Here is a 25,482-nt window from a genome sequence, read left to right as displayed (position 1 = left end):
TCGGCTGATCCAGCAAGGAGAGGAATAATTTCTTGAATCCATGCACCGTCAAGAAGGCAGAGGGAATTTGTTTTAAAGGCTGAAGCAAAGAACATACTTTGAACTTTGAACGGGGTAAAATACAGAGTGGTGCTTTTTCAGCATTGCTTATGTTAGCCATATTTAAGTTTAGGCTGTTGGTTTTCAAGCATACTTCTTAAAAGTATACTTGAAAATATAAAAGTATACTTTTCTTAATGCATTAACACAGTATACTTCATAAAAGTATACTTTTCTTAAGGCATTAGCCCAGGTTTCTCAATAGCTGTGCAGAACACTGAGCCATGCACAATAAATGTGAAAAAGGTTGGTGTGCATATTTTGACCCCAAAAGAAAAGCTTTTGTGCCAGCTTTCATGGGATAGATCATGTTGCATACTCAGAAAGCCTCAGTTGCCGGCATATCTCTCTTTTAAAGCCTGTGTTGTAGATTGTTTGTGCAGCCAAACTACACTTGGTGGAATGTGTACAGATGAACTAGGTTGAAGCTGAAATTGTTCTGTCCTAAAGCAGAGGCTTTGGAAGTGTGTTGACCCACTGCACACTGTTCATGGGCATTAATGCAATTGTGGTGTTTTGTTAGAGGCTGAGCAGGAGCTAGATGGGCTGTCAGTGCGTGTAGAGATGGCTTGAACAGAGGACGCAAATATGCGATGTGAATTACACTATGGCTGGGAGCAGTTCCGAAAGGGTATAGTAATTGCTTGCTTCTCTAATGCTGATGTTGCTCATTAGATGAACTGTTTCTTGATTTGTTATAAAGCTAAAACTTTCAGAAGGTGTGGAACAGAAACAGCATCTAATCCACAGACTTTGCTGAACTGCTGTGTGGGTCATTCAGAGACAGCATTGTTCAAAAGCGTTAACGTGGTGCAGGCTGGTCTTTGTGTATTTGTAAGGGGATTTGTTAGGAAATGGCTTACTATATGGGTAGGTTTGGGGCAGCTCAGTTATAGGAGAGAGACTATTTCTTAAATAATTGAGTTTGGAATTAATTGTTTTTATTTAGGTGGTGGTGTTTTAAAATGTGAAGAACATGGTATACTGTATTGCTTGATCATTTTTTTTTTGGGGGGGGGGAATACTTTGACCCCAGTCAAAATTTACTGGGATAAAAAAGAGATTTCTCCCATCTAAAAACTGCAAAGCACTTTATACATTGGGAAAGTTTTACAACAGTTAGAAATAAGCTTGCAGAGTTGGCGGCATGACTTTTACCTTGATTGTGACGTGTCCTGGGTTCAATTTTTAGGCACATCCGTCCTCCGGGGAAGGTTTATGCATCTTGAGAGTCAGTGTGGGAGTAGTGGTTAGTTACATAGAATGTGGGACTCTGCTTTACACTAAGTCAGATCGTTGTTTAATCCAGCCTGGTAATACCTGCTCTGACTGGCAGCAGGTCTCCAAGGCCTCCAGCAGGTCAGCCCTCCTGATACCCTTTGAAGACACTAGGAGTTGATTGCACTAGGAGTGTGTGCACCCAAGTCTTGTGCTTTACCACTGAGCTGTGGAATTTTGGACTTGATAAGTGCATCGGATTTGAAACAGGAAAGATTTGCTTCAAACACCCGTGAAGCCGTCTCAGTGACCTTGGGCATGTCACCATCATTCAGTTTGACTTTCCTCATGAAGATAGTTGTCAGGATAAACTGAAACAGCTCCCACATACATTCCCTTGGATCCTTCAGAGGAAAGATGGAATATAAGCACAATTAAGGGCCCCTCCAGACTGTCAGCATTTTGTGGGAGGGGAAATGTTCCTCTTCCACCAGGCCTTTGGCTGATTGACGTACGGTGCCCTTTTAAATGTGTGTGTGTGAGGGGGGGTGTTATTGGTTTGGTTTTGTTCTTCTTTTTATTATGTATTTGTGTTTCTTATATTGTCATTTTATGTTGAGAACTGTCCTGAGATCTACAGATGAAGGGTGGTATATTATTATTATTATTATTATTATTATTATTATTATTATTATTATTATTATTATTATTATTATTCAAGTGCATGCTGGAGCTTCATGTTTGCTCAGTTAAAGCGAATTGAAGTGCTCTGTTGCCCTAGCGCAACATTAAACTTAAACAAAAATCCCAGACTTTTGTGGTTTAGAAATTGGTGGGGAAATGCACTGAAAAGTGTGGGGTGAACAAATGATTACAGTAAGTGGATACATGTAAATACCCTGCAAGCAAATCAGGATGAATATAACTGCCCCGTAAACAAATCAGAACAAATGTTCAGTAAAGGCAAGGCAGCACCTAAACACTGTGTGAGCTTTGTTTGCACAAATAAGATGAATGCTCAATAAATTGGTCATCTGGAGGAGCCCTAACTTGATTCTCCAAGTGTGGACCCTTTTATACAGCCCAAACAGCATCATCCATGAACTAGAGGTGAGGTATCAGCAACCATGGTGGAACCCCAAGGTTTGCGGAAGTACAAAAAATCAGGAGGGGTGGAATTAAAAGGTGGAGACTCCCGAAACACCACAATGAGAACTGAGCACGCTCAGTGCCTGCAGAATTCTGATTGTTGCAGTGTGTGCGTGTGCGGAAGAATGAGTGGAAGAGGCAATGAAACAATATCCTAGGGGGGGGGGCAGAAACATTCCACATTGCAATCTTTTTTTCTTTTCTTTTTTGGCCAGTCCCATTTGTGTCACGTCCCTCCTCTCACCCCAGTATATTTTTTACCGAAAGAACACATCCTATCTCAGCTTTTGGTACTGTGGAATAACAGAATACGAATAAAGGAAGAATAATACCCCTCCCCACTCCAGTGTGTAATGGGGTCATGATCAGGCAGTGATCTTCTTTACAAGCAAGACCCTTTTTCTATCTGTGAAATGTTAGTGAGTGTGTCTTATGTCCTCACTTGATGGAATAAAGACAGGGACTGTGAACCTCAGTATTGCATCCTGGCAAATGTTGGAACTGGCAGGGAAATGGATCAAAACTATGAGCATTGCTTAACATAGAAACAGACCAGTGCTTTTTAAGACTGGGCTGTAGTAGTAAATAATTATTTCCAGGGAAGAAACCTGCCTTCTAGAATTTGTTGAGGTCAGACCTGTGTGACTGGCAACAACTAAAAATGTCAAGGTTAATCCAAAAATGGATCCAGGGTTAAAGAGCATAAAATAGATGATAAGTAGGAACTCTGATTGGAAATACGTTTCCAGGGTGCTGCCTGAATATTCGCTTGTTGAAGCTTTAAATATTCAGTGCTTATCAGAGAGAACAAGAGGTTTGATGTGGGTCAGAAGTTCGCTTGACTAGACTGTAGAACACTTCCTGCTCACACCCCCTCCATGCCCCGAGCATCCTGTGATTTAGTCAAGTAGGACATGAGATGGAGATGTTTAAATCTACACATTATTAAGAAATGTCCCTGTTGTTTTATGCAGAACTGAACTGGCAATAACAGCAATGCAAACAGTGGCTTGTAAAGTGATGGTAAACTTTGGCTAGAAACCATTGCTGGTGATCCTTTTAGGACAGCCTTTGAAGAAATTAGGAATCACTCTTGAAAGCGGTTTGTTTCATCCATAGTGCGGAGATTAGGCTTTTACAGTATATGTAAAGAGTTTTGGGACTGAGTTTGCTAAAAACTCTTTGAACCAGATTACCAGATAAATTGATGGACAGAGCAACTTCAGATGGTCAGAGCAGATTATTCCAGCAGGTTAGTCCAGCAGTGACTAACAGCTGATTAATGCCCAAGTGAACAGGTGGGTCATAGTCTGGCACTGGGATACCAGTAACAGTGTCAGGGGAAGCTGTTTCAGAGTCATGGTGCCACCACAGAGAAGGCCATATCTCATGCACTTACCCCAGTGGTGGGATGAGACAGGCCTCCCCACCCACTGACCACCTGCAGATCTAATGGCATGGGTAGGCAGATACAAGGGAAGGCATTCCTTGAAAAAACATTATTATTATTTGTTTAATACTCTCAAACATAAAGCACATTTGATCACCACAACTTAAGTTCCTTATTGCTACTTCTTTCAACGTTTTACCAAAAATGTCACTGCCTTCTTTACTTTGAGTACATCTGAAGGCATTGTTCAGACTTCCTAATTCCAATGAGTAACCCTTTTTACTGGTTATCTTATAGAGGGAACAATAGCATTGAAATGAGTTCTATCATTCTGACTTACAGCAATTTGCAGAGAACAGAGTGGCATTCCATTTAAAAGTCTATTAATTGATTCAGCTGAAAATCATTGTGTCACATTTCGAAGTTGTGACTTTTGAATATGTCACTATGTCAGTTCCGGCCTGTGCACAATCGTTAAAAGTTATGGCAAAAGTCTTCATTTATTATTTTGATGATTGGTTTCTGTTGGTATGACTCATTTATGAGCAAAACATATAAGCAATAGGTTTTTTTGTTAGTTTGTTTTAAATGTCTATAGAACCTAAAGAGGGAGAGTTTTTGCCTTTGGTGTTGAGGATTTGTTCTAAAGATGCATTGTATTTTAGCACTAGCCTGGTAGCAAGTGAACAGGTTGGTGGGAGGAGGAATTAAGTGCAGTGGTGGAGGAAGAGGAGTGCAGGGGGAGTGCACTGCCCCCGGCAGCGCAATTCTGGTGGGGTGCCATCACGGCTCCCCCCACCGCGCTGGGCACCATGCCCCTGCAGGCGGCATGTCATGCCCCCAGGATGCCTGCCACGCCCCCAGGATGCCTGCCATGCCCCCAGGTGGCATGCCATGCCCCTGCGGGCAGCGCACCAAACCCCCAGGGCGCCTGCCATGCCCCTGTGGGCGGCGCGCCACACCCCCAGGACGCGTGCCAGCCCTGCCACTGATTGAGTGCTTTTTGTGTCCTCTTGCACCATCATGGAAGTTCAGTAGGCTGTGGCAGAAGAGACAGAACTCCCCACCCCTTATCTGGCAGCCCCCAGCAGTCTAGTAAATATTGCACAGGGTGGCCACCTTTTCCTCTTACAAAGCTGTTTTTAAGGCATATTAACTTCAAAAATGGATATGAATCAAAACTATAGCTCGATTTGCTGATTACATGGCAGTTGAGCCCCTTCCCACTGTTAATCTAACTCAGCCTAAGAAGAAGCACATATTGACTTGTGGTTTCGCAAAGCGACAAGAAAGACCAAATAAAAGGCCGACCTCCTTTGATCATTCCATATTCGTTTCCCAGCTGAAGATGGGCAAGGGTGGGGAGGCAATAGGTGATCACATTTGTGTTCCTCAAATATTAGATTGTACTGCTACCTACACAAAGCTGCCAACTTGGATATGTTGTGTTAATTTATCTTCTCTGCAAAAAAAAAAAAAAAAAAAAAAAGTGGAGGAAGGTGTGCTGAGCATCATCTCAACTAAAACACTAATAGTTAGAGAAACAAAAGCAGGTACACACAGTTCCCTAAATGAGATGGTTCTTTGATTCAAAGATTGCTGGTGTGACATGGAAAGCAATGGCATGCACCTGCTTGGTGTGGTTTCTGAGTTAAAATGTTGTTGATGTGGCATGAGACCTGAGAAGCAGCACCAAGGCAGTGTATGGATTAGATTTTAAGTAATTTTGGTGCAATTTTTTTGAAAATTTATTTGGAAAGAAAATGATTAAACTCACATCTATTTTATATGAATGTGTCCCTGCCCAACAAGGTTGGTTTTCAGTTTGTTTGTTTTTAAAGGGGAAACAAAAATCTGTTCAAACAGCACAGGGTATATATAAACTGGCAAGAAATTTAAGGACCTCCCGGAAGTAACAGAAAACAGAAATGCTTTGTTTTCTTCTTCTTTGTGTCATCAGAAAACAGTATTTTAATGTCATTTTATAGTTAACGCGTGAAAAGAATTATCAGGGCCTCTGCTGTAGAAATGAAATCATATAGCAATGGCCAGGTTGAATAACAGACTATGGAGGTAAAAGATTTCAGTTTTCGCTTTTTTTCTTTTGTACCTCCCAATGAGTGAGTCAGCAGATGGTGAGAATGGTTTTGAATTTGTTTTATTAAGCTGGTTTTATTAGCCTCTATGTTATGGCTGGTTTTATGACGTTTTTATATTTTTTAGCACTGTATGATGGCTTTTGTAATTAGCTTGCAATTGTTGTTTCTGCATTTTAATATTGTATGCAAGCTACCTTAGGAGGACAGTTGCAGCTTATAAACATTTTAAATAAAATAATAAATACAGTATAACGGTTTAAACAAATTCAGGAAAATAAGGATTCCACTTACTACCTCCCAAGTATAGGACTGCAATGACCCAACTACCTCAAAATGTTAATCTATAAAACACACACACACACACACACACACCTGCTCTCTGTTTTAGGTTGCCAACATTTTGATGTTATTGATGTTATTTTTCTTTTTTAGTTCATTTCAGGATAGAAAAGACAATACTCTGGGTTACAAAATTTGTCCAGAAAAAGCAGCATGGTGCCTTCCAGATGTTTGTAACTGCAATTCCCATCAGCCCCTGTGTGCCCACTGCTTGGGTTTCATGGGAACTGTTGTCCAAAACATCTGGAGGGGAGGAAAGGCTGGTTTCAAGGCTTTGCCCACAAAAGAAGGTGATTTAATTCTGGGCAACTGCTCTGCATGCCTTAACCCCAATTTGCTTGCCTCTAGCAGGGATCGAATGTTATTTTTAATTCTGTTCTACACATTCCCTCAGCGTCTTGATAGGTTTTTACTTTTCTTGTTTTCAAGTTGTCGCCTCGGGTTTTGTTCCCAGGGGTGTGGATTGTTTTCCTTCTGTCCAGTAGTACATCCCTCCACCCATTCAAGTCTGTTCTAGAACACTCCATTATATACCAGATGGGGTAGGAGGCCGGCCAGCCAGTTCTCAGCATTTGGAAAGCCAAATCCATTTGCTACCAAGAACGTTTGTCAAGACGTAAAATCTTGGATCAATTGGTAGATGGGAATCCTGTGTCGAGCTTGATTGCCCCTTGTCAAAATAGCTCACTAAAGAAGATAATTTACATTTTTATTTTCGCTGAGTGACAGATTTGGCAAGATCTGAGACAAAAGAGAGAGAGAGAGAGAGATCCTAAATGTGGGGGTATAAATCTGCTAAAGGGGACAGAGACAATGCTATTCCAAGCAGGGCTGGCCTGAGATATTTTGGCACCTAAGGCAAACCAGAAAACAGTGCCTCTACCCTGCTAGGGAGGAAGGGATGAGTGAAGATCTGCATCAAGAACGATGGAGGGATATAAAGATCTACGTTGGGAACAAAGCTGAAAAGAGACTAGCAGCACCTACTATCTGCTGCCCTTGTGGATCCTGCCACCCAAGGTGGTCATAGAATCAAAGAAGTGTGGAGTTGGAAGAGACCACTAGGGTCATCCAGTCCAAGCCCCTGCAATGCAATGTGGGGCTCGAACTCGCTACCTGGACTGCACCACTTCAATCTGTGGGAGAAGATTGAAGTATCTGAAGTGTATCTGAAGAAGTGTGCATGCACACGAAAGCTCATACCAAGAACAAACTTAGTTGGTCTCTAAGGTGCTACTGGAAGGAATTTTTTATTTTATTTTGTTTTGACTATGGCAGACCAACACGGCTACCCACCTGTAACTGGAACTGTGGGAGAAGGATCACATTTTTGAGTGCTTCTCTACATTGAAACTCTAAACTAAACAGAAAATGAGCACAAGGAAAGTGTTAGTCTATAGTACGCTTGTTTATAGAGAGCTGTTTTTGTTTGTCTTTCGTTTGCTTTCACGCAAGCGTGTTCAAAAGTGGTATCAGACTTTACAAGTGGAGAAAGTGGTACAGTCCCTTCTACCAGCTCATTCTGCTGTGTGTTTAGCAGACCCTTTCTGGTTTGGGCTGTGCTACATTTGGTTTAGTTTCTTCTCTGTTGAGAATGTACATAATCTACAGCTTTTGTGTACAAAGATTTCTTCCATGCTGTACATAGCAAGATCAGGATAGACTTCAAACAGAAGTTCATCAGTTCAAAATAGGGTTGCTACCCCCCATTCCATGAAAAACGTTAGTATCCTTCTGTTGGGAGACAAGCCAGAATGTGTTCTGTTCAAGAACAATGAGAACCCACTAGAGGTTTCTCTGCACAGCAAATGTTTACGGTGGAGTAGGGAAGCCAAAGAACAACCTAATGCTCTTTTAATAAACCCATGCTATGACAGTAATGTTAAATACTGCAAAAACATTCAAAATAATGTGAAAATGGTATAAATACTGTTTTTCTAGTGGTGTAGGGCCATAGTTTTCCAACTGTGTTCCCAGGAATCCTTTGAGGCTGTTTTGTTTCAAGTATCAAGCGGTATATACTTTTTTAAAAAATAAATAAATTCTTGGGTGTCCTGCAGAGCTTGGCGTGTGGTTCTCAGTGAGAAGATCCATAATCACAGACACGTTTTCCCCCAAATACTCTTTAAATGCCACTTTCCAATTTTCCTCTGCTTCTGTGGCATTGTGTGTTCAGTTTGCATAAGGCAACAGAGGCCCTACAGACAAAGCACATTCTTTCCCTCAGAGAATTCTGGATGCTGCAGTTTACTCCTCATAGATGTAACAGTTCCCGGCAACCCTTAACAAACCACAGCACTTTGAGAGAATGAATGTACGTTGGATGAGCTTTAAAGGTATGGTGAATACTGAGCCCTGGAGTCAACCTTCAGGTGCACCTCTCACACACCCCAAATGTGTGTGTGGGGGGGGGGGAGAGGTGATTCTCAGAAGGTTCCCAAGCAGGCAAACAGCTGTGGAGAGGATTCTCTGAGCAAGTTCGAAAGCTACGTGGTATATGAGATGAAGGGTATTTGCTTTAGACAGGGAGAGTTGGGCTCAAATCCCTTGTCAGAACATTGGGTCACCTTGGACATTATTCAGCAGCATATAAATATTCTTATATAAAATATAATCAAGCTTTATTACAATGTTGTTGTTGTTGTTCAGTCATTCAGTCGTGTCCGACTCTTCGTGACCCCATGGACCAGAGCACGCCAGGCACCCCTATCCTCCACTGCTTCCTGCAGTTTGGCCAAACTCATGCCAGTCGCTTCGAGAACACTGTCCAACCATCTCGTCCTCTGTCGTCCTCTTCTCCTTGTGCCCTCAATCTTTCCCAACATCAGGGTCTTTTCCAGGGAGTCTTCTCTTCTCATGAGGTGGCCAAAGTACTAGAGCCTCAACTTCAGGATCTGCCCTTCCAGTGTGCACTCAATACAATAGCATAAAATACAACTATGCTTTTTTTTAATTAAAAAAAATCTGATTAGCTATCTAACCTCTCACAGGATAAGTGTCCCCATGTATGTCACACTAAACACAAGACAACCACACACATACCCCTGTGTGTGTGTGTGTGTGTGTGTGCGCGCGCGCGCGCGCTTGTGAGGGTTAGTCCAAGAAATTTTGCTACCAGAGGCAGGGGGCAACATAGGTTGCCCTCCCTTCTATGTATGGAAGCCAATTTCTCCATGTGCTTAATCAGAGTTGAACTATTGGCATTTTACTTTCCATGTTTACACATAGCTGGATCCCACCGTTGGGCAGAATGAAGCAGCTACCTCAGCTGGCAAATGCTGAGATGTGCACAGTAACAATAAGGTGTTGGAGCTGCATCTGCTATGCACTTTGTAAGCTCTCCTGCTCGCCTCAGGTGCACTGTAGGATTCTGTCCAACACTGAACCAAGATTCAATTACCAGTCTGGTTGGCTTTCAGGTCATGGAAAGGAGAAGTGCCAACTCATCTTCTGCCTCTGCCTCAGGCAGAAAAATATTTTGGGCTGGCCCCTGAAAACACACTACCGGTATATATAAAAAACCACAGCTGGGATGTTTCTGCTGCATCTGAATTAAGTAAAGAAAATTATCTTCAGCTTATACCAATCATTATTAGATGTGGGAAAGGTGCAGCGATAAACCAGCAGTTACCTTATGTGTGTGCATACCATACAGACTGGCTTCTTCTCTGACCATTTCCAATTTGCCATTATCTGCACTGCAGCTACAGGAACTCCATAATTAATGTAAAAAGGGAATATGAGATCATATTCAATGCATGGTTAAGCAAGGCTAAGCACATTGAAAGCTGCAGTTTCAGGGAATGGCAACGCTGAACGTCTACAGTGCAGCCAGTTTTGATCAGTGTCCCAGCCCCATTATTTGCTTGATATTTGACTGGTCAGAAGACACCCATTTTCCTTTTCTTTGTTTGTACAGTGGCAATTAAAAGAACACAATTGACCACTTAGAAATGTTGACACTTGAAAAGAAAGGGTGTTGTGTTTTATTTCCTCTGAAAAAAATGTTCTAATAGCAACCTAAAGCGTTCTGTCTGTATGGGACCAACCATTCAAACAATTTGAAAATCGCAGAACGTGCAAAAAGGCTATACTGTAACAGCATGCCAAGAATAATTATCCACTTGAGAGAGAGAATCTCTCTCTTTGGGATTGTACACTGCTGACTTCCACCTTCATTTTCTAGGTGAACTTTACTTTCAGTGTATGTTATTCCCCAAACCCCAACTCAAATACTGCAATCTCTGGTTTATAAGAAGTCTTACAAGCCACCTGGGAAGAGCTGTAAAAATCAAAGCATTGATAACTAATCACAAAGGATCCAGTGCTTGGTTTCTGGACCTTTGTGGAATCTGGCTCCAAGAAATGGCAGCAGCTCTTGGTTAAGAATGGCAGAGGAAGCGGGCTGTTGTGAAATTCATATTGCAGGCGAAAGATCCAAGATGGAGGTAGAAGCAGGAGGTAGGCTACATCAAAAGAGAGCAGGACAAGAACAATCTGCACCAGCAGGCATGGGAAGAAAGCAAGGAAATAGTCCAGCAGCCAGGTAACGGGCACTGGACAGCCATTTATGCCCCCTCCCCACGTGTACTTTTCCATAGGCTGTTAGTAAGGGCAGTTTTTGTCTCTTGATGGTCACGTGCATCTCACGTGCATCCTGGTCCTGGGGCAACAGGGCATGATAGATGAGCATCCTTGGGAACTGTGTTCCCCATGCTATCGAAAGCACACCAGTCAACAATGGAAGACTCCAGATCCTCCAAGTGTCCCTTTTTCCAGGGACAGTCCCAGATTTACAGAAGCCATCCTGGTTTCTGATTTGAACCCAGAATGTCCTGCTTTTCCGTAGGACGTCCCTATTTTCATCAGAGAAATGTTGGAGGGTATGGAGTCATCTGAAGGCAGCCCTGTATAGGGAAGTTCTATTATGTTTTTATATATGTTGGAAGCCACACAGAGCAGCTAGGGTATAAATATGATGACAGTAACAATCATAGTTATTGTTGTTGTTATTGAATGGGACATCCCTATTTTCATTAGAGAAAGGTTGGAGGATATGAGACCCTTATCAGTAAATAAATGTTTTGATGCTGGCAGGGCCTAAGGGCTTGAAACCTTAGGCCCTGCCAGCATCAAAGTTGCTGCATAATCTTGAATTTATAATTCAGAGGTATGTGTGTATGAATGAACGAATGAACAAACAAACAAACAAACAAACAAATATGTTAGCCCTGTGGGACAACATGGAACAAACGAGTTTTGCCTTGGGTGTTCAGCCTTAAGGGTTTCTAAACATCAGAAGACGGAAAGTTGTTGGCCGTAGTCCACCATGAACTTGTCATTCAGGAGACCTACTGAAATGTGCAGAAATGAATTATACAAGAGTACAATAAAATAAAAAATTCTTTCCAGTAGCACCTTAAGAGACCAACTAAGTTTGTTCTTGGTATGCACACGAAAGCTCATACCAAGAACAAACTTAGTTGGTCTCTAAGGTGCTACTGGAAAGAATTTTTTATTTAGTTTTGACTATGGCAGACCAACACGGCTATCCACCTGTAAGAGTACAATAGTTCGATTTCGTGTTTCAAGGAGGTTTCTGCAAGTGATAACTTAACACCCATGACAAAACTTGTGTGCAGCATAACCCTATGCATGCTTACTCAGAGGTAAGTCCACTAACTTCAGTGAGACTTACTTCATATAACAGGGCTTAGCTCGGGGCTGGTGAGAGTTGTAGTCCAAGACATCTGGAAGGCCCATGTTGCCCATCCCTTCTGTCAGGGTGCTGCCCTCACCTGATGGCAAAGGGGTGCCAGGGCTTTCTCACTATCGCTAGCCCCCGCCCCACCTGCTCAGCAATTCATCTTCCTCCAGTGAGGAAGGCAGTGATCCCTCTAGTGGGGAGGGAGAGACGGGAAGGGGAAGTAGGAGTCAGGGCTCTGACAGGGAAGGAGAGCCCTCGCACCAAGCAGAGGCTGGAGGGGAGACACCTCTTCCATCTCCCCACTTGCACAGGGGGGAAGGACGCAGAGGGAGTAGGCGGGGGTTCTGCATCCCGCGGCTTTTATGCTGGGCAAAGAACCGGAAGGGGTCATTCCCAGACTCTGGCGAAGAATGAGCTAGACGTACTTTTTGTTGCTGCACTGTACATATCTGCACAATAAAGAAACTTAGTTTTAGGAACCTCGGAGTCAGGCTGGTTACTCATGAGCAATCACTGAACCACCTTACACCTTCCTTAGAAAGTATGTATGCAACCTTACAAAATCAAAAGCCAAGGCTCCCCCTTTTTTGTTTTTGTTTCTATTTTAATCATTTGTTCCTAATGAGAAAGAAATGTTAGCAATGCACTCAGTGAAAAAGGCAAGAATCCCCATCGAACTTCCCACACTCAGTGCCACAACCTTTAATTTTAAAACTCCTGCGCTTGAAAATGTCATGGCGGCAGTGGTGGCGGTGTGTGTTTGTGTGTGTCTTTTATTCAAAGTAAAAGCAACACACAAGTGGGAAGCTGGTAACCATTGCACAAGGGCAAGGCGACCTTTTAAAAAAAAACAGGGAAAATAAAATCAGACTTTAACCAGGGGTAGCCAACTTTTAGGGATGTTGTGCCCTTATTAGTTACATGGGTGAGGTAATTGTGATGGCTTCTCACATCAGGGTTGTTTGAAAAGTTGGACTTGCCAAAAACCCCACAAGCAGTGGAAGGGTAAAAATGCAATGACTTTGAAAGGCTGACCATGTTAAGTCTCTGTTTTATATTTAGTTTTGATCCCACTATCTCTGAGGAGTGGGTTTTATCAACAGCATTCCTCTCCCTGAACCATCCCTCCCCTCTCTGGCCAGAAACTGCTGAAAACTGCTGATGGAGGTTGTTGTTGTTTTTTAACCCACCTGCTGACTATGCCAAACCAGCAACTTGTTAACACTGCGACAGAAAAAGGTCCCTGGGATCCTTGATAATCCTGATAAAATGCTGGCTTTTTATATACGTGCCCATGTGCCTGCTTGTTTGAAAGAGCTTCAGCATTACCTGCCTCCTGTGATAACATGCATTGTTCTCAGCAGTTATCAAGTGTTGGAAGTGATTCAGGTTGCTCTTTTTGCAATTTCAGAAATAAGGGACACTTTGGGTAGGGACAGCATGTGGTTGAGTGAAGGAGACAGTGGAGGCTGGTTCATTTGGGTAAATGAGTCGTTGCCCCATCAGCCAGCCCCTACTTGCCTCCCTCCTTACATATAGCCAGCCCTGGAGGTGTTCCTGGCCACCAGCTTCCTCTTCCTTAGTCTCAGTGCTGCCCTGGTAGTATTCAGCAGGATGGGGACAGAGCTAGAACTCGTTGGCTCTGCCTGTCACTGCCTCTAGCGCCACCTACTGCTGACCTCCCTACCTGCCAACGGGCACCAGCCACCACTGGAAAGAAAGGACATCCAGATTATTCAAGCCAGGGCAGAATCTGGAGGAATATTGCATGGCAGAGTCAGAACTAGGTTAATACTTGGAGAGAAAGGTTAGGAGCTAGGGGAAAATTTTTGGGGAGTGGGGGAAGCTGGGGGCACCCCTGCGCAAAATCTGATAGCTTGTGGACAGAAGCTGCCAGAATTTGGCAGGTGCCTCGGCAGCAGAATCTAGAGCTCACATGCTTTTTAGACCCCCAGTAATGGTTACTTGATAGAATAGAGTCTTGTGAGGGAGCAGTTGGCTACTTGAGAAGTCTAGAAGTGAGAGGCCAGCTTCATAATCAGCCAAATTGTTTTTGCTTGTAGTTCTTTCCCAGCAGGGGGAACCTGTGATGTCAAATTCTCTGCATGAAATCCAGCCCTGAAACCCAAAATAGCTATTAGTCATATATGGCTTGTGCAGCGATAATAGTGATTGCTGGGTAATTGTGCTGGCAATGGGCAAAAGTCACCGAAAGACATCTCCTTTCTGTCAAGGAACCAAAGGTGATTTATAGCTTAAAAGCAATCACAGAGCGGTATCCAGGTGTTGTGCCTGATCTGAAAATAGCCTGCATAGGGAGCATGGAGAAACACATGCCTATCCGGCCCTCATAGTCCCTAACCTTCCAGTGTTGAGTATGGAAAGTTTGTAGGGGGCTATCTGCATGGGTTCACTTGAACATGAATTGAAGCCGAGCAAACATGGATAGTGCCCCCTGCAGACCTTTCCTGCTCATCATTGGAAGGTCAGGAAGAGACCAGTGTACGTATGGGGGTGTTGGGGGGGGTGAGGTTGGCATACAAAGCCCAGTGCCTCCTATATGAGTTGATATCTCCTGTATCAAGCATAATGCCTGAACAGGTCTTAAGAGAAATGATAAAAAAAATGATCAGTATTTAATTTTATGGTCTCGTTTTACTTTGTGTAAATGTGTGAGTATTCTGAGGGCTGCTGTTCTGTGGAAAATTGAATTGGGAAGGGAATGAGCCTTTTACAAATCTGCAGGGAGCAGAGAGGAGATAACTAGTAAATCTGAATAAATCTTTTTTAAAGTTATATTGCACTGCATGTTTACCAAGATACATAGTTAAGTGTACATAATTTATGGACTTTCAAAAAATCCACTAAGAACTCGTGCTGATTGCTTTCGCTCCGAATGCTTCCATTTCTGAGCTAAGAAGGGCACAGAGGGAATTTTGCGTTATCGTCCATTTGCAGTGGAATCATTGGACATCCCTTTTCATACCCAGGCTACCTTAATCACACTTGTTCACTCTTTACTTTCTCAGACTAATGCAGATATGCATACCTAACTTTTCCATGTCCTCACACTAAGGCATGCTGTGACCTCAAGCCACACTGACTGTTTTTGTAGATTTGTTCTCTAGAGAAGGGATAGGTAAACTGGTGCCTTTCAGATGTGGGTGGACTCACTTTCCATCATCTCTAGCTGTTGGTTATGCTGTCTGGGACTGATGGGAGATGGAGTCCATCAGAACACCAGAACTCCTAAGGCTGGAGTATGTACAATTTATAGAGTATGCACAATTCTACACCACAGACTTTTATATAACAAAAGCTGAGCAGTTAATAATAATAAAATGTGTTATACATATGCAAGCATTACTAATGTGCGTTGGGAATGCCATCATATGTGCAACATGCAATTGGGCTGGATGTGATCCATACTGATGCCATCTGACAAGTATTTAAAAATACTGGCTTAAGGGGAAAAAACTTGTAAATAAAATATATTATTGAATTGGCGAATGTGAATTATTTTCATGCAGAATGTAGATTATTTTGGTTCAGTGTGTGAATGTTCCCAGTTACAAAGCACAAAGTGCAATTGCTATGTCAGCTTCATTCAGGTTGTGCCTTGTGTTCAGAATTTTAAACGTCTTGTTTCCTTTTTTTCTTCTCTTGCAGTCTGACACCAATGCAAGTTACCTACGAGCTGCCCGGGCAGGCAACTTAGAAAAGGCTCTTGACTATTTAAAAAGTGGAGTGGACATCAACATCTGCAATCAGGTTGTACAAGTATTTGATTAACTAGTGTTTTGGTTTGAATTCTTACTCGTTTACATTTGCGCCTACTTCAGTTGTCATTTGGTAATAGTCCTAAAGTTTAGACAAATGGAACTATGTGGATCATTACATCATCATAATTACTCTTTCAACTTACATAAGCACTGTACAAAGTGTAAATAGGTTCCTGCCAAAATGGCTCATGAACTAATATATGCAGAGCAGAAGGAAGAAAGGATGGAAGTAGAAAGGAAAAAACAAAGTGAGATAAGTCAACAGTGCAATTCTGTTCATGTCTACTTTAGAAGTAAGACCTACTAAGTCCACAGGGGCTTACTCTCATGTAAGTGAGGAACTGCACATAGGAGTACAGCTTTGCATTAAGTTCTGATTTCATGAAAGAAAAAGCTCTAATATTCAAGGAAGTAAGTCCAGCAGAAGTCTGGCTCTTGCTTAATACTGCAGCATCAGGGTACATCTTACTGTGCAAAAAAAGAGATGGTAGTAATTGTATTGTCCAAAGGATGCTTCTTAGAATCGATTTGTAGCGTGTTCCTACTACAAGGTAGCTTACCACTTTGAAATATGTATTGCTTCATAGAAGCAATTAATTAGAAAGTGGGTTTGAGAATAGCTTTCTTTCTTTCCTTTCCGCAAGCTCTCATCATGTCGGAATGTGACCTTTTAGGCCTCTTGACATATTGCGTGTTGTTCTGGGCACCCTGCACCAACCTTTCCCATTCCTTTTTGTTTTTATCAGAATGGGTTGAACGCTCTCCATCTCGCCTCCAAAGAAGGCCATGTAGAAGTTGTTTCAGAACTGATACAGAGAGGTGCCAATGTGGATGCAGCAACAAAGGTCTGTAGCTGATATCTAAGTGTCCTGCTGTTTTCTACACAGATTCCTCACTCACAAAGTGTTGGCCAATTGAATGCAGACAATAAGGCCTTAAAGGTCAGGAGTGAAGTAATTTTTTTTGTGTGAAATCTGCTGTCATAAGGACCACAAATGTATAGGCAAATTCCCGTCAGGGAATGAGTCCTCCTTCAATTTCAGGCCCACTTTCCATATAGTCAGTGATTAGGGATGGATAGATAGATCTTAGGTAGAAAAAACACTTAGCATGCCAAAGGCATTGTTCTCTCAATCTGCAAATTCAAGTGATGAGTGCCAACTCTGGCCACTGAGGAAAAAAATGACTTATTGTCATAATTGACTGATCCCTAAGGTTTGCATAAGGTTTTTTTTTAATCTTAAAAAACAAATCTATCCACCTTGGTGATGTTCTTGGTCCAAAAAATTATTCACTCCTGGATAATGCTGATCAGATGGAAAAGTGAACATATATCTTTATACTTTTCATAGCTGCACTAAGGAAGAAGGAATTCTGGAAAGTTTGACTTGTTGACTTGTTGTACAATGATCTAGAATTCTCTCTTCTGCATAATTCAACTTTTGCATCTCAGTATGGGAATTATCTCCTGCCAACTTAGCAGTTCGAAAGCACGTCAAAGTGCAAGTAGATAAATAGGTACCGCTCTGGCGGGAAGGTAAACGGCGTTTCCATGCACTGCTCTGGTTTGCCAGAAGCAGCTTAGCCATGCTGGCCACATGACCCAGAAACTGTATGCCGGCTCCCGCGCCACAACCCCAGAGTCGTCCGCGACTGGACCTAATGGTCAGGGATTCCTTTACCCTTTACCTTTATGGGAATTATGTCAATGAAATCCAAATAAAACCATGCAGATTAGCTGTAGTCTCGTAATGCATATTTCAAGTAGCCCTCCTCACTCTACAGGTTTTTCCAAGCACTGATGATGTAGCTTGTAATATTTAAATTATTGTATTTATAATACAACAATTTAAATATTACAAGCTACATCATTTTTTTCTTGATATGTATGTATTAAAATTATTTAACTCTAAAACAGTTAGGTAGTATGATGAGTTATGAACTGCAGCAGCCTAAATTTCTAATGGGGACCCTGCCAAAATAATTTGCAAGACCCCAGTAATATCCCTGGACGTCGAACACAGAGTCTGTTACTCTATTGACAAGTTCAGCCATGTCTTCGTGCTGCATATGCTACTGGAGTTCATTAAGCATGTTTCACATTCCGTCCCCTTATCTCATTTCAGAAAGGAAACACAGCTCTGCACATAGCATCTCTGGCTGGGCAAACCGAAGTGGTGAAAGTGCTGGTTACAAGTGGGGCCAATGTCAATGCACAGTCACAGGTAAAATTGCTTTGCTTAGGGCTCAAAGGCTGATGTGGGTTTACATGCAGTCTGTCTTTTTCCTCCTTTTTGGGGGGGGGGAAACCCCACATGATAACATTAATCTTTTATGTCTGATAGCTTTCCAAGAATTAACATTTGAAATAAATTATTGGGCAGAGTGATTTGCACAAACTCATTCCTTGTAATCAAACTTGTGCCCTTTTCAGACGTTGCCTCCATCCATGTTGCACCTAAGGAGAAGTCAGGAGTGGGTCATATCCTTCTGCATGAACTCCCCATATCTCCTCAAAGAAATTAGCTGCTCTTATCAGAATGCAGCGTCCCTCCTGAACTTGGAAGATTAAACCCTGACTTATTTTCATGGCGAAAAGAATAGGAGAAGGCACGGGTATGGCAGACTGAGCCCAGGCCTGCTCCCAATCTCTCTCCAGGAACAATCTGAACAGCTTTGTGTTGACTTCCAGCCTGACATATAGTGAAAGGCCCAAGATCTCCCAATGAGCTCCTTGGCTGTGGGGAGAGTTGAACGTGGGTCTACCCAGTCCTAGGCTGGCATTCTAACTATTACAGCAACACTAGCTTTCTAGCATAACCATCCAAACACAGGTGAGATGTTGTGGGAAAATAATAACTGGAAAACTGAACCCCCGCCCTTTTTCTCTTTGTGCTGCTGAAGAGGTTGATAGACGAGAGGAGTACTTTGGGCTCAGGTCTACTTCAGGCTCTTAAGAAAGCAGTGCTCAATTAATGCTGTCTTTCTCCTCCAAAATTCAGTCTCCGTTGCCTAGGAGGAATAAAGTCCCTTCTCAAAGTGCATTTCCAACAACTTTCTTTACAGTTAACCAATGAGATGAATGCTGGTCACCATGTGTTGCTGTGTATAAAATGACCAGTGACACAGAGCACAGTCATACATTTCACCTTCTTGCTTAAGGTCTGCCCTCCAGCATCATCCTAACTGCATTGCTACATGTCTGGAATGGCTGATGATAAAAGCAGGACAGGGGAGGATCCCTGGGCCTGCTTGCATTCTGAAAGGGGTTGTGGTTCACAGTTCCTTTGCAATTTTAGTGAAAATGCCAAACTGAAATCCCCCTTGAAAGTCTTGAAAGTCTGCCATAGTAAATGTGCTTATCCTGCCATAATGAAAAAAGAATCCTATCTCCACCCAAAGTTTTGATGGCAGGCTTGTGAAAAGGAAGGTTTAAAATAATGTGTTTTGAAATAATGTTTCTTCCGCGCTGCTTTAGTACTCTGTAACTTATACATACACACACACGCCTTCCGTTTTATATTCCTTATACGGATAGAATGAAAAGATTCTGAATTACCCAAGGTCAATTTGACCTGTTTTTTGTTTGCAGAATTTGGGGCATGGGGTGATTCCTGGGATGGGGATTGCATGTTCCCTCAGAATGGGTCATTCATGGTTGGCCATGACTCTGTTTCCTCCACATGTGGAGAGCAGGGTGCAGAGAGGCTCCACCCATGAGGCAAGGTGAGGGAGCTGCCTCAGGCAGCAGAATCCACAGAGTCAGCAGGACCTGGTGTAGATCTTCACTCACCCCTTCTTCCCTGGCAGGGAGGGTGGAGGGTTCATCTTGGGCCAGCCCCGTTCCAGGGGAGTGCTGACTTCCCACACCACACTGGCCTGCGCACTGTGTGCTTTTGCTGTAATTAGGTGTACCATGAGGCACCAGGCTTCCAGCGCCACACCTCACAGTGTCCTGTTCTTTCCCAGGACCCCATTCACCATGCCTCTCTCAACAGTGCTATCAGGACAGAAGTCCTTGGCCTCGCTCAGTAGAACGAGGATGGCCACCAAATGTAGCATGTCATGAAGTTATAAAATACACGTTGCCACCTAAAGAGCATCCCTGCCCCCAATTTAGTCCAGAGGCTTAAACACTTCTTAACCTCCCAACTGAGTACTCCTTTTCACACTCTGAGTAGCTTTCCTCCTGCCATAGACTTGGGTAGGAACAGGCTGCCGCATACATCAAAGTGAGGAACAGAAGAGCTATCGATGTGAATGGTCTGGTGAAGGGTTAGTCAACATGGTGCCTGCTGGACGTTGGTGGGCTGCAGCTCCCGTTGTCCTTGAGCATGGGCCACCCTGGCTGGGGATGATGGGAGTTGGAGTCCAAGAATGTCTCAAGGGCACCACTTTGGCTACCCCTGGTCTGGCTCGTTTCAACATGTCCAACATGGGGCAGTGTGGGAAAAGAGGGTAAGGTTTGTAGTGTCAGTAATTTCTATTGTGCCTTCTGGCCTGTACCATGCCCACAAGGTAGTTAATAAAATAAAAATAGCCATTAACCTATGAACCAAACTGGACCCTGCACTTATTATCTGAGGCCCCTCTTTGTGTGCCTCCTCTGTGAAAGATCTAGAAGGTGGCAACACGAGAAAGGGCCTTTTATGCAGTGGCTCCCTGCTTGAGGAATGCTCTCCCTAGGGAGGATTATCTGGCACCTTTGTTACATATTTTTAGGTGCCAGGCAAAACATTCCTCTTCTCCCAGGCCTTTAGCTACCGGTAATTAAACAATCTATGGCCTTTGAGGTTGTGGGAAGGGTTATGTTTTTGTTGGTTACTATGGTCTGTATTTTTCTTTTTATTGTAAACTGCCCTGTGATCTTCAGATGAAAGGTGGTATAGAAATGTGATAAATAATAATGGGGATGATAATTCCGTGTTCCAAACCACATTAAAACTGCTTGTTACTATGTTATGCATTCTTCCATTGTTATGTTGCAAACCGCCCTGTGTTCCTTTGATGAAGGCTGCTATAGAAATACAATTAATAACAATAGTAATATTTAAACATCTCAACAGCCTAAAAGATATTATAAAATTAACAAGGTAGTATTAAAATCAATACTGAGATAAAGCCTACCAAAGCCACGAGTCTTCTGACTGCAAAGTCTTGACCAAACATCTCCAGTTTCTAACATTTTATTTTATTTTTAGCTGAGGGTAAACCTAAATAACCCACTCAAGCAGAGATTATTTTCATTGGTTGCGGCGGATTTTTTTCTTTCTTTTTTAATGGCTGAAGTTACATTGGCAAAGAACACAATTCTGTGACATTTCTATTTAAAATGCGCCTTTGGATTTGCCCAGTTCTTTTTTCCAGTTGGACACCACGTTCAATTTTGCCAGCTGTCATCCAGCTGACTACAAACAGCTGAAGACCTCCTGCCCATCTGGCTAATTGGAAACCTATGTTGAGTCTTCAAAATGATCCTGGAGCATGTCAGCTGATAACTGGGCAGTACATTGCCTTTTGGAGAACAGGAGGAGCCTGTTTGTAGGAAAGGAACACTCCTACCTCCACAGAGGAGGAAGTTCCGCTGGGGCTTCCTCTCCTTTAGATGATGATCCCTTATGAATTACAACACTCTTTTCCAAGGGGCCATTTCAAACATTGCACTTTTCAGATGTAGATCCAAAGTGTTTTAAGTTCATACATTAAATAATGCAGTTTGTAAATGTGATGAACAACTTTGGGGCGTACTCTCAATGGCAGTCCCAGGTCTCCCTCTGTGTAATGTGTACAACAGCCCTATAGCTAGGACTAATCTACAGATTAGCAATCTAATCTAATTGCAACACAAGTTGTTTCACACTCCTTTGGGAAGCATAGACGGTGGACCATTTACTGAAGTCAGCAGAGAGGGATGAGAAGAATCGTAAGAGTTATTTCCTGAAGCTGACCTTGCATTTCCAAGGCATTGACTCTTTCCCCCTTCCCCCAGAACTCAGTAGCCGTGCCAAGGTTGCTGAGTCAGCATTGGTGACATGGAGGAGTGGAGTATACAGGAAGCCTTCACAAAACAAAACAATGCTTTAAAATATTGATCTGGTTTGGATGTAGCACTAAATAGATGAACAGCCACCTGTTTGGGGTGCTGTAGCTCTGAATTTCCTGCAAGGAGCAGAGGCTTGAACCAGATGGTCTAAAAGCCCTCTGTCCAACTCTGTGATAAACTTTGTTTTAGTGTTAAATACATAAACCTTAGGTTTGTGCACCTGCTCCACTTTCCTCTCCTTCTCTGGAGTAGCCTCAAGAAGGAGATTAGAAGGTTTTTACTTCTGTTTTAATTAACCACAGTTTATCACTACGTCCAAACTTAAAACTGTGGTTAATCTTTTAAAACCAGGGTTTGAAGTTGACTTGTCTCAGTTCACCATACTTAGGACTAACCATATGTTGTCTGAATGACAACTGTGCTTCTCCTGTTGACCTGCTATTTATTTATAATCCCACTTTACCACAGATAACACTCCCTGAAAGTAAAAAAGGCAGCACAACAGGAAAGAAGCTTTTCACACTGGTGAGCATTCAGAAATGTGATCCATCACCTGCAGCCTGAACTGGTACAATCTTTTCTGCCAAATCAGGACTCTGCCATCCCATTCTGCTGCATGTCTAACTATGCCTAGATGATTCTAAGTAAGAGGACTACAATGATCACTTGGTCAAAACTTTAGGTTTCCAAAGAAAAGTTATACTATTATGTTTTTCTTTTTCAGAATGGCTTCACGCCATTATATATGGCAGCCCAAGAAAATCATCTGGAAGTGGTTAAGTTTCTTCTTGATAATGGGGCAAGCCAGAGCCTTGCCACAGAGGTAAATGTTCATTTTATACTGTCTTTGCCAAAGCATTAAATATATTGAAATGCTTAAGTACAACATAGGACCACTCCTTCATATGAAATAAATGAAAACATTAGAGGTGTGCACCAACCCCAGGAGAAATTCCACAATGGAAGCTCTTGTCTGGTGCAGTACCAGAGACATCCATAGATAACCCATAATCAAAACATAATTACCAGTATAAAGTCAGCAATGATGTTTAAGAATGCAAAGAACCAGAGCTTAACTTATCAGCAAATGAAATTTAGCAATAGCAGGAATTAAAGCTTGTTCAAATCAGTTGGAGTCTCCAAGTTATTTTCAAGGGCAGATCCACATAGAGTGTATTACAGTAATCCACCTGAGATGCAACTAATGCAGGGGCAAGTCTGAGCTTTCAAGGAATAGGCACAGCTGGCACACTTTCTCCACGTGGGCAAAAGTGATCCTGGCTACAGTCACTACCTGATTACCTAAGAACAAGGTTGGGTCCAGGAGTATTCCCAAGTATTGATTTATTTGTTTTTTTAAGGGGAGTGCAGCCCTATCCAGAACAGGCTGCCATCTTGTCCCTGGACTGTTAGGCCTCCTAAGAATCAGCATCTCTTTCTTGTCTGAACTTTATTTCAGTTTGTTCACTCTCAACCAGCCCATCACTGATGCCAAACACTGGTGTTAGTTTACACATATAGCTTTGCCTGTTAAGTACAAAAACACAACAACAATGCAGCGTTGAACTGGGTTCCTTAAAGACATGTCTGCTGAATATTATTGTTGTCTGGTAGGATGGATTCACGCCGTTGGCCGTAGCTCTTCAACAGGGCCATGACCAGGTGGTTTCCTTGTTGCTTGAAAATGACACGAAGGGGAAAGTCCGTCTTCCTGCTCTCCACATTGCTGCACGCAAGGACGACACCAAGGCAGCTGCTTTGTTGCTACAGAATGACCACAATGCAGATGTGGAGTCCAAGGTTAGTAGTAGTTCTTGTTTTTTTCCAGAAGAAGAAGAAGAAGAAGAAACAACGACAGACTGTGTGATGCATATAGTATCTCTGCTTATCTCTGCGTTAACAAATTGAGACTAGCCTAAGTCTTTTCCAGGTTTTACTGCTGCAGTTTCATTTAGCACTGTTGCAAGTTGGATCTGCACCACTTGCGATTTACCACGGCAGGGTTAGCCCAGCAGCCATGACTGTTTTATCAGCTCTGGGAACGCAACAGAACCAAGAGATTTATCAAAACCAAGAGATTTATCAAGTGTTATAGCAGGCCACCATGATCAAATGACAGGCTTTTTGAGAGCCAGTTTGGTGTAGTGGTTAAGAGCGGTAGACTCGTAATCTGGGGAACCGGGTTCGTGTCTGCACTCCTCCACATGCAGCTGCTGGGTGACCTTGGGCTAGTCACACTTCTCTGAAGTCTCTCAGCCCCACTCACCTCACAGAGTGTTTGTTGTGGGGGAGGAAGGGAAAGGAGAATGTTAGCCGCTTTGAGACTCCTCAGGGTAGTGAAAAGCGGGATATCAAATCCAAACTCTTCTTCTTGGTGGGTCACAAGGGGCAAAGGCCTACTTTTCATTCAATAATTACTCTTGTGAAGGGGGAAAAAACATGTTGGTCTATATCTGAGCCAAATGCTAGTATCTGCAACTGTGATAGAATAATTAAATGGAAAATTGGTTGTTACTGGTATCCTGGGTTCTGTTTCTTGATCACACTGGAGCTTAGATAAGAGTGTGTCAGAAAGACTGAACTCAGGAAAGGGCTTTGATGTATATCAATCGCTGCAGCACAGAAGCAATAACTGTGTTTAGTTTTCTTCTTTAAAGGTCGGCAGAGGCTGCATCCGGACAATCAAACCATGCTTTAATAAGCCTTCAGATATGCATTAGCTCTGTGCACCCACACACAGACTCTTCACTGCTGCTTCGTTTCTCCTGTTGCACAAGTAGAAAGACGAGTCAGGAAGCCACAGTTAATAATAGCTTCCTGTTTTGTGCAAACTGGGAAACTATGGTTAATGGCTTCTGCAAAAGCTTTCAGGACATGGAGCTACAGTGGTTTACAACTGGCTTAAAAATCCTATCTTGTTTGGATGCTGTTAAATAATTTCCAGGTGTGGAGGGGAATCTATAGAATCTGCAGATTCCCATTTTGCTTCCATGCTCCTGCAGAAGGAGGAGCAAAGTGGAAGTGAAGTTGCTGCATAGGCAGTTGCATGGAGCTCATGCATATCTGAGCTTATTAAGCCAGGATTTGATCATGCAAACCAGGTCATAGACTTGAAGGATGACATGGAAAAAGCGAGGTTTCTGAATCTCTCTTTTTTTTTACCATGGGGGGAAACGACGAGACCTCATTCATGTTTGGGGTGTGTGTGGGGTGTGTGTGTAGGAAATAGCCTGCCTTCAGCCTCGCTTTCCTTCTGTGCCTATTTGTGCTTTCATTGTCGTGTCCACACAGCGGTCACAAAGCTTTCTGCATCCATTATCACCGGTAGAGAACTAACCGTTCATTTTTCCCCCCTTCTTTGCTTCCAAATGTGTTAACCTAGATGATGGTGAATAGAACAACTGAGGTATATATGAAAATATATTATATATCTATAAATATATAAATATATGTGCATCATCACTTTCCCACAATGTAGAGCTGCTGCGTCGTTTCTTCCTTTTCTTCTCTGCATTGCCTTCTTAGAGGAGTAGAGACCTGCTTTAGATTCAACGAAAGTGGCATGTGCTAGAGGAGAATGTAGTTTTAGTTCTTTACCAGGGCTTTCTGCAGCTGAAACGAGTGTTCATAAAAGCATACAAGCAAGCTTCCTTTGG

At 42.7% G+C, this 25,482-nt stretch overlaps 1 protein-coding gene across 43 annotated transcripts in view; it reads left to right on the top strand.

Annotated features, from left to right (window-relative positions):
- The window catches only part of ANK3 (ankyrin 3), a 218,221-nt gene that overhangs the window by 63,144 nt on the left and 129,595 nt on the right, over positions 1–25,482 (top strand). For 24 of the 43 annotated variants that reach the window (XM_033148859.1, XM_033148863.1, XM_033148862.1 and 21 more), the window contains exons 2-8: positions 15,671–15,772; positions 16,530–16,628; positions 17,910–18,008; positions 22,295–22,351; positions 22,551–22,649; positions 23,441–23,626; positions 25,209–25,232. In XM_033148859.1, the coding sequence (XP_033004750.1) occupies positions 15,671–15,772; positions 16,530–16,628; positions 17,910–18,008; positions 22,295–22,351; positions 22,551–22,649; positions 23,441–23,626; positions 25,209–25,232 (666 nt within the window). Of the gene's footprint in view, positions 1–400; positions 731–15,670; positions 15,773–16,529; positions 16,629–17,909; positions 18,009–22,294; positions 22,352–22,550; positions 22,650–23,440; positions 23,627–25,208; positions 25,233–25,482 lie in introns of those variants that run through there. The other 19 variants (XM_033148853.1, XM_033148885.1, XM_033148882.1 and 16 more) reach the window with 3 other exon arrangements.

This window comes from Lacerta agilis, chromosome 5, assembly GCF_009819535.1.
Source record: "Lacerta agilis isolate rLacAgi1 chromosome 5, rLacAgi1.pri, whole genome shotgun sequence".
Classification (NCBI taxonomy): domain Eukaryota; kingdom Metazoa; phylum Chordata; class Lepidosauria; order Squamata; family Lacertidae; genus Lacerta; species Lacerta agilis.
This window is presented reverse-complemented; position numbering and strand designations above follow the sequence as displayed.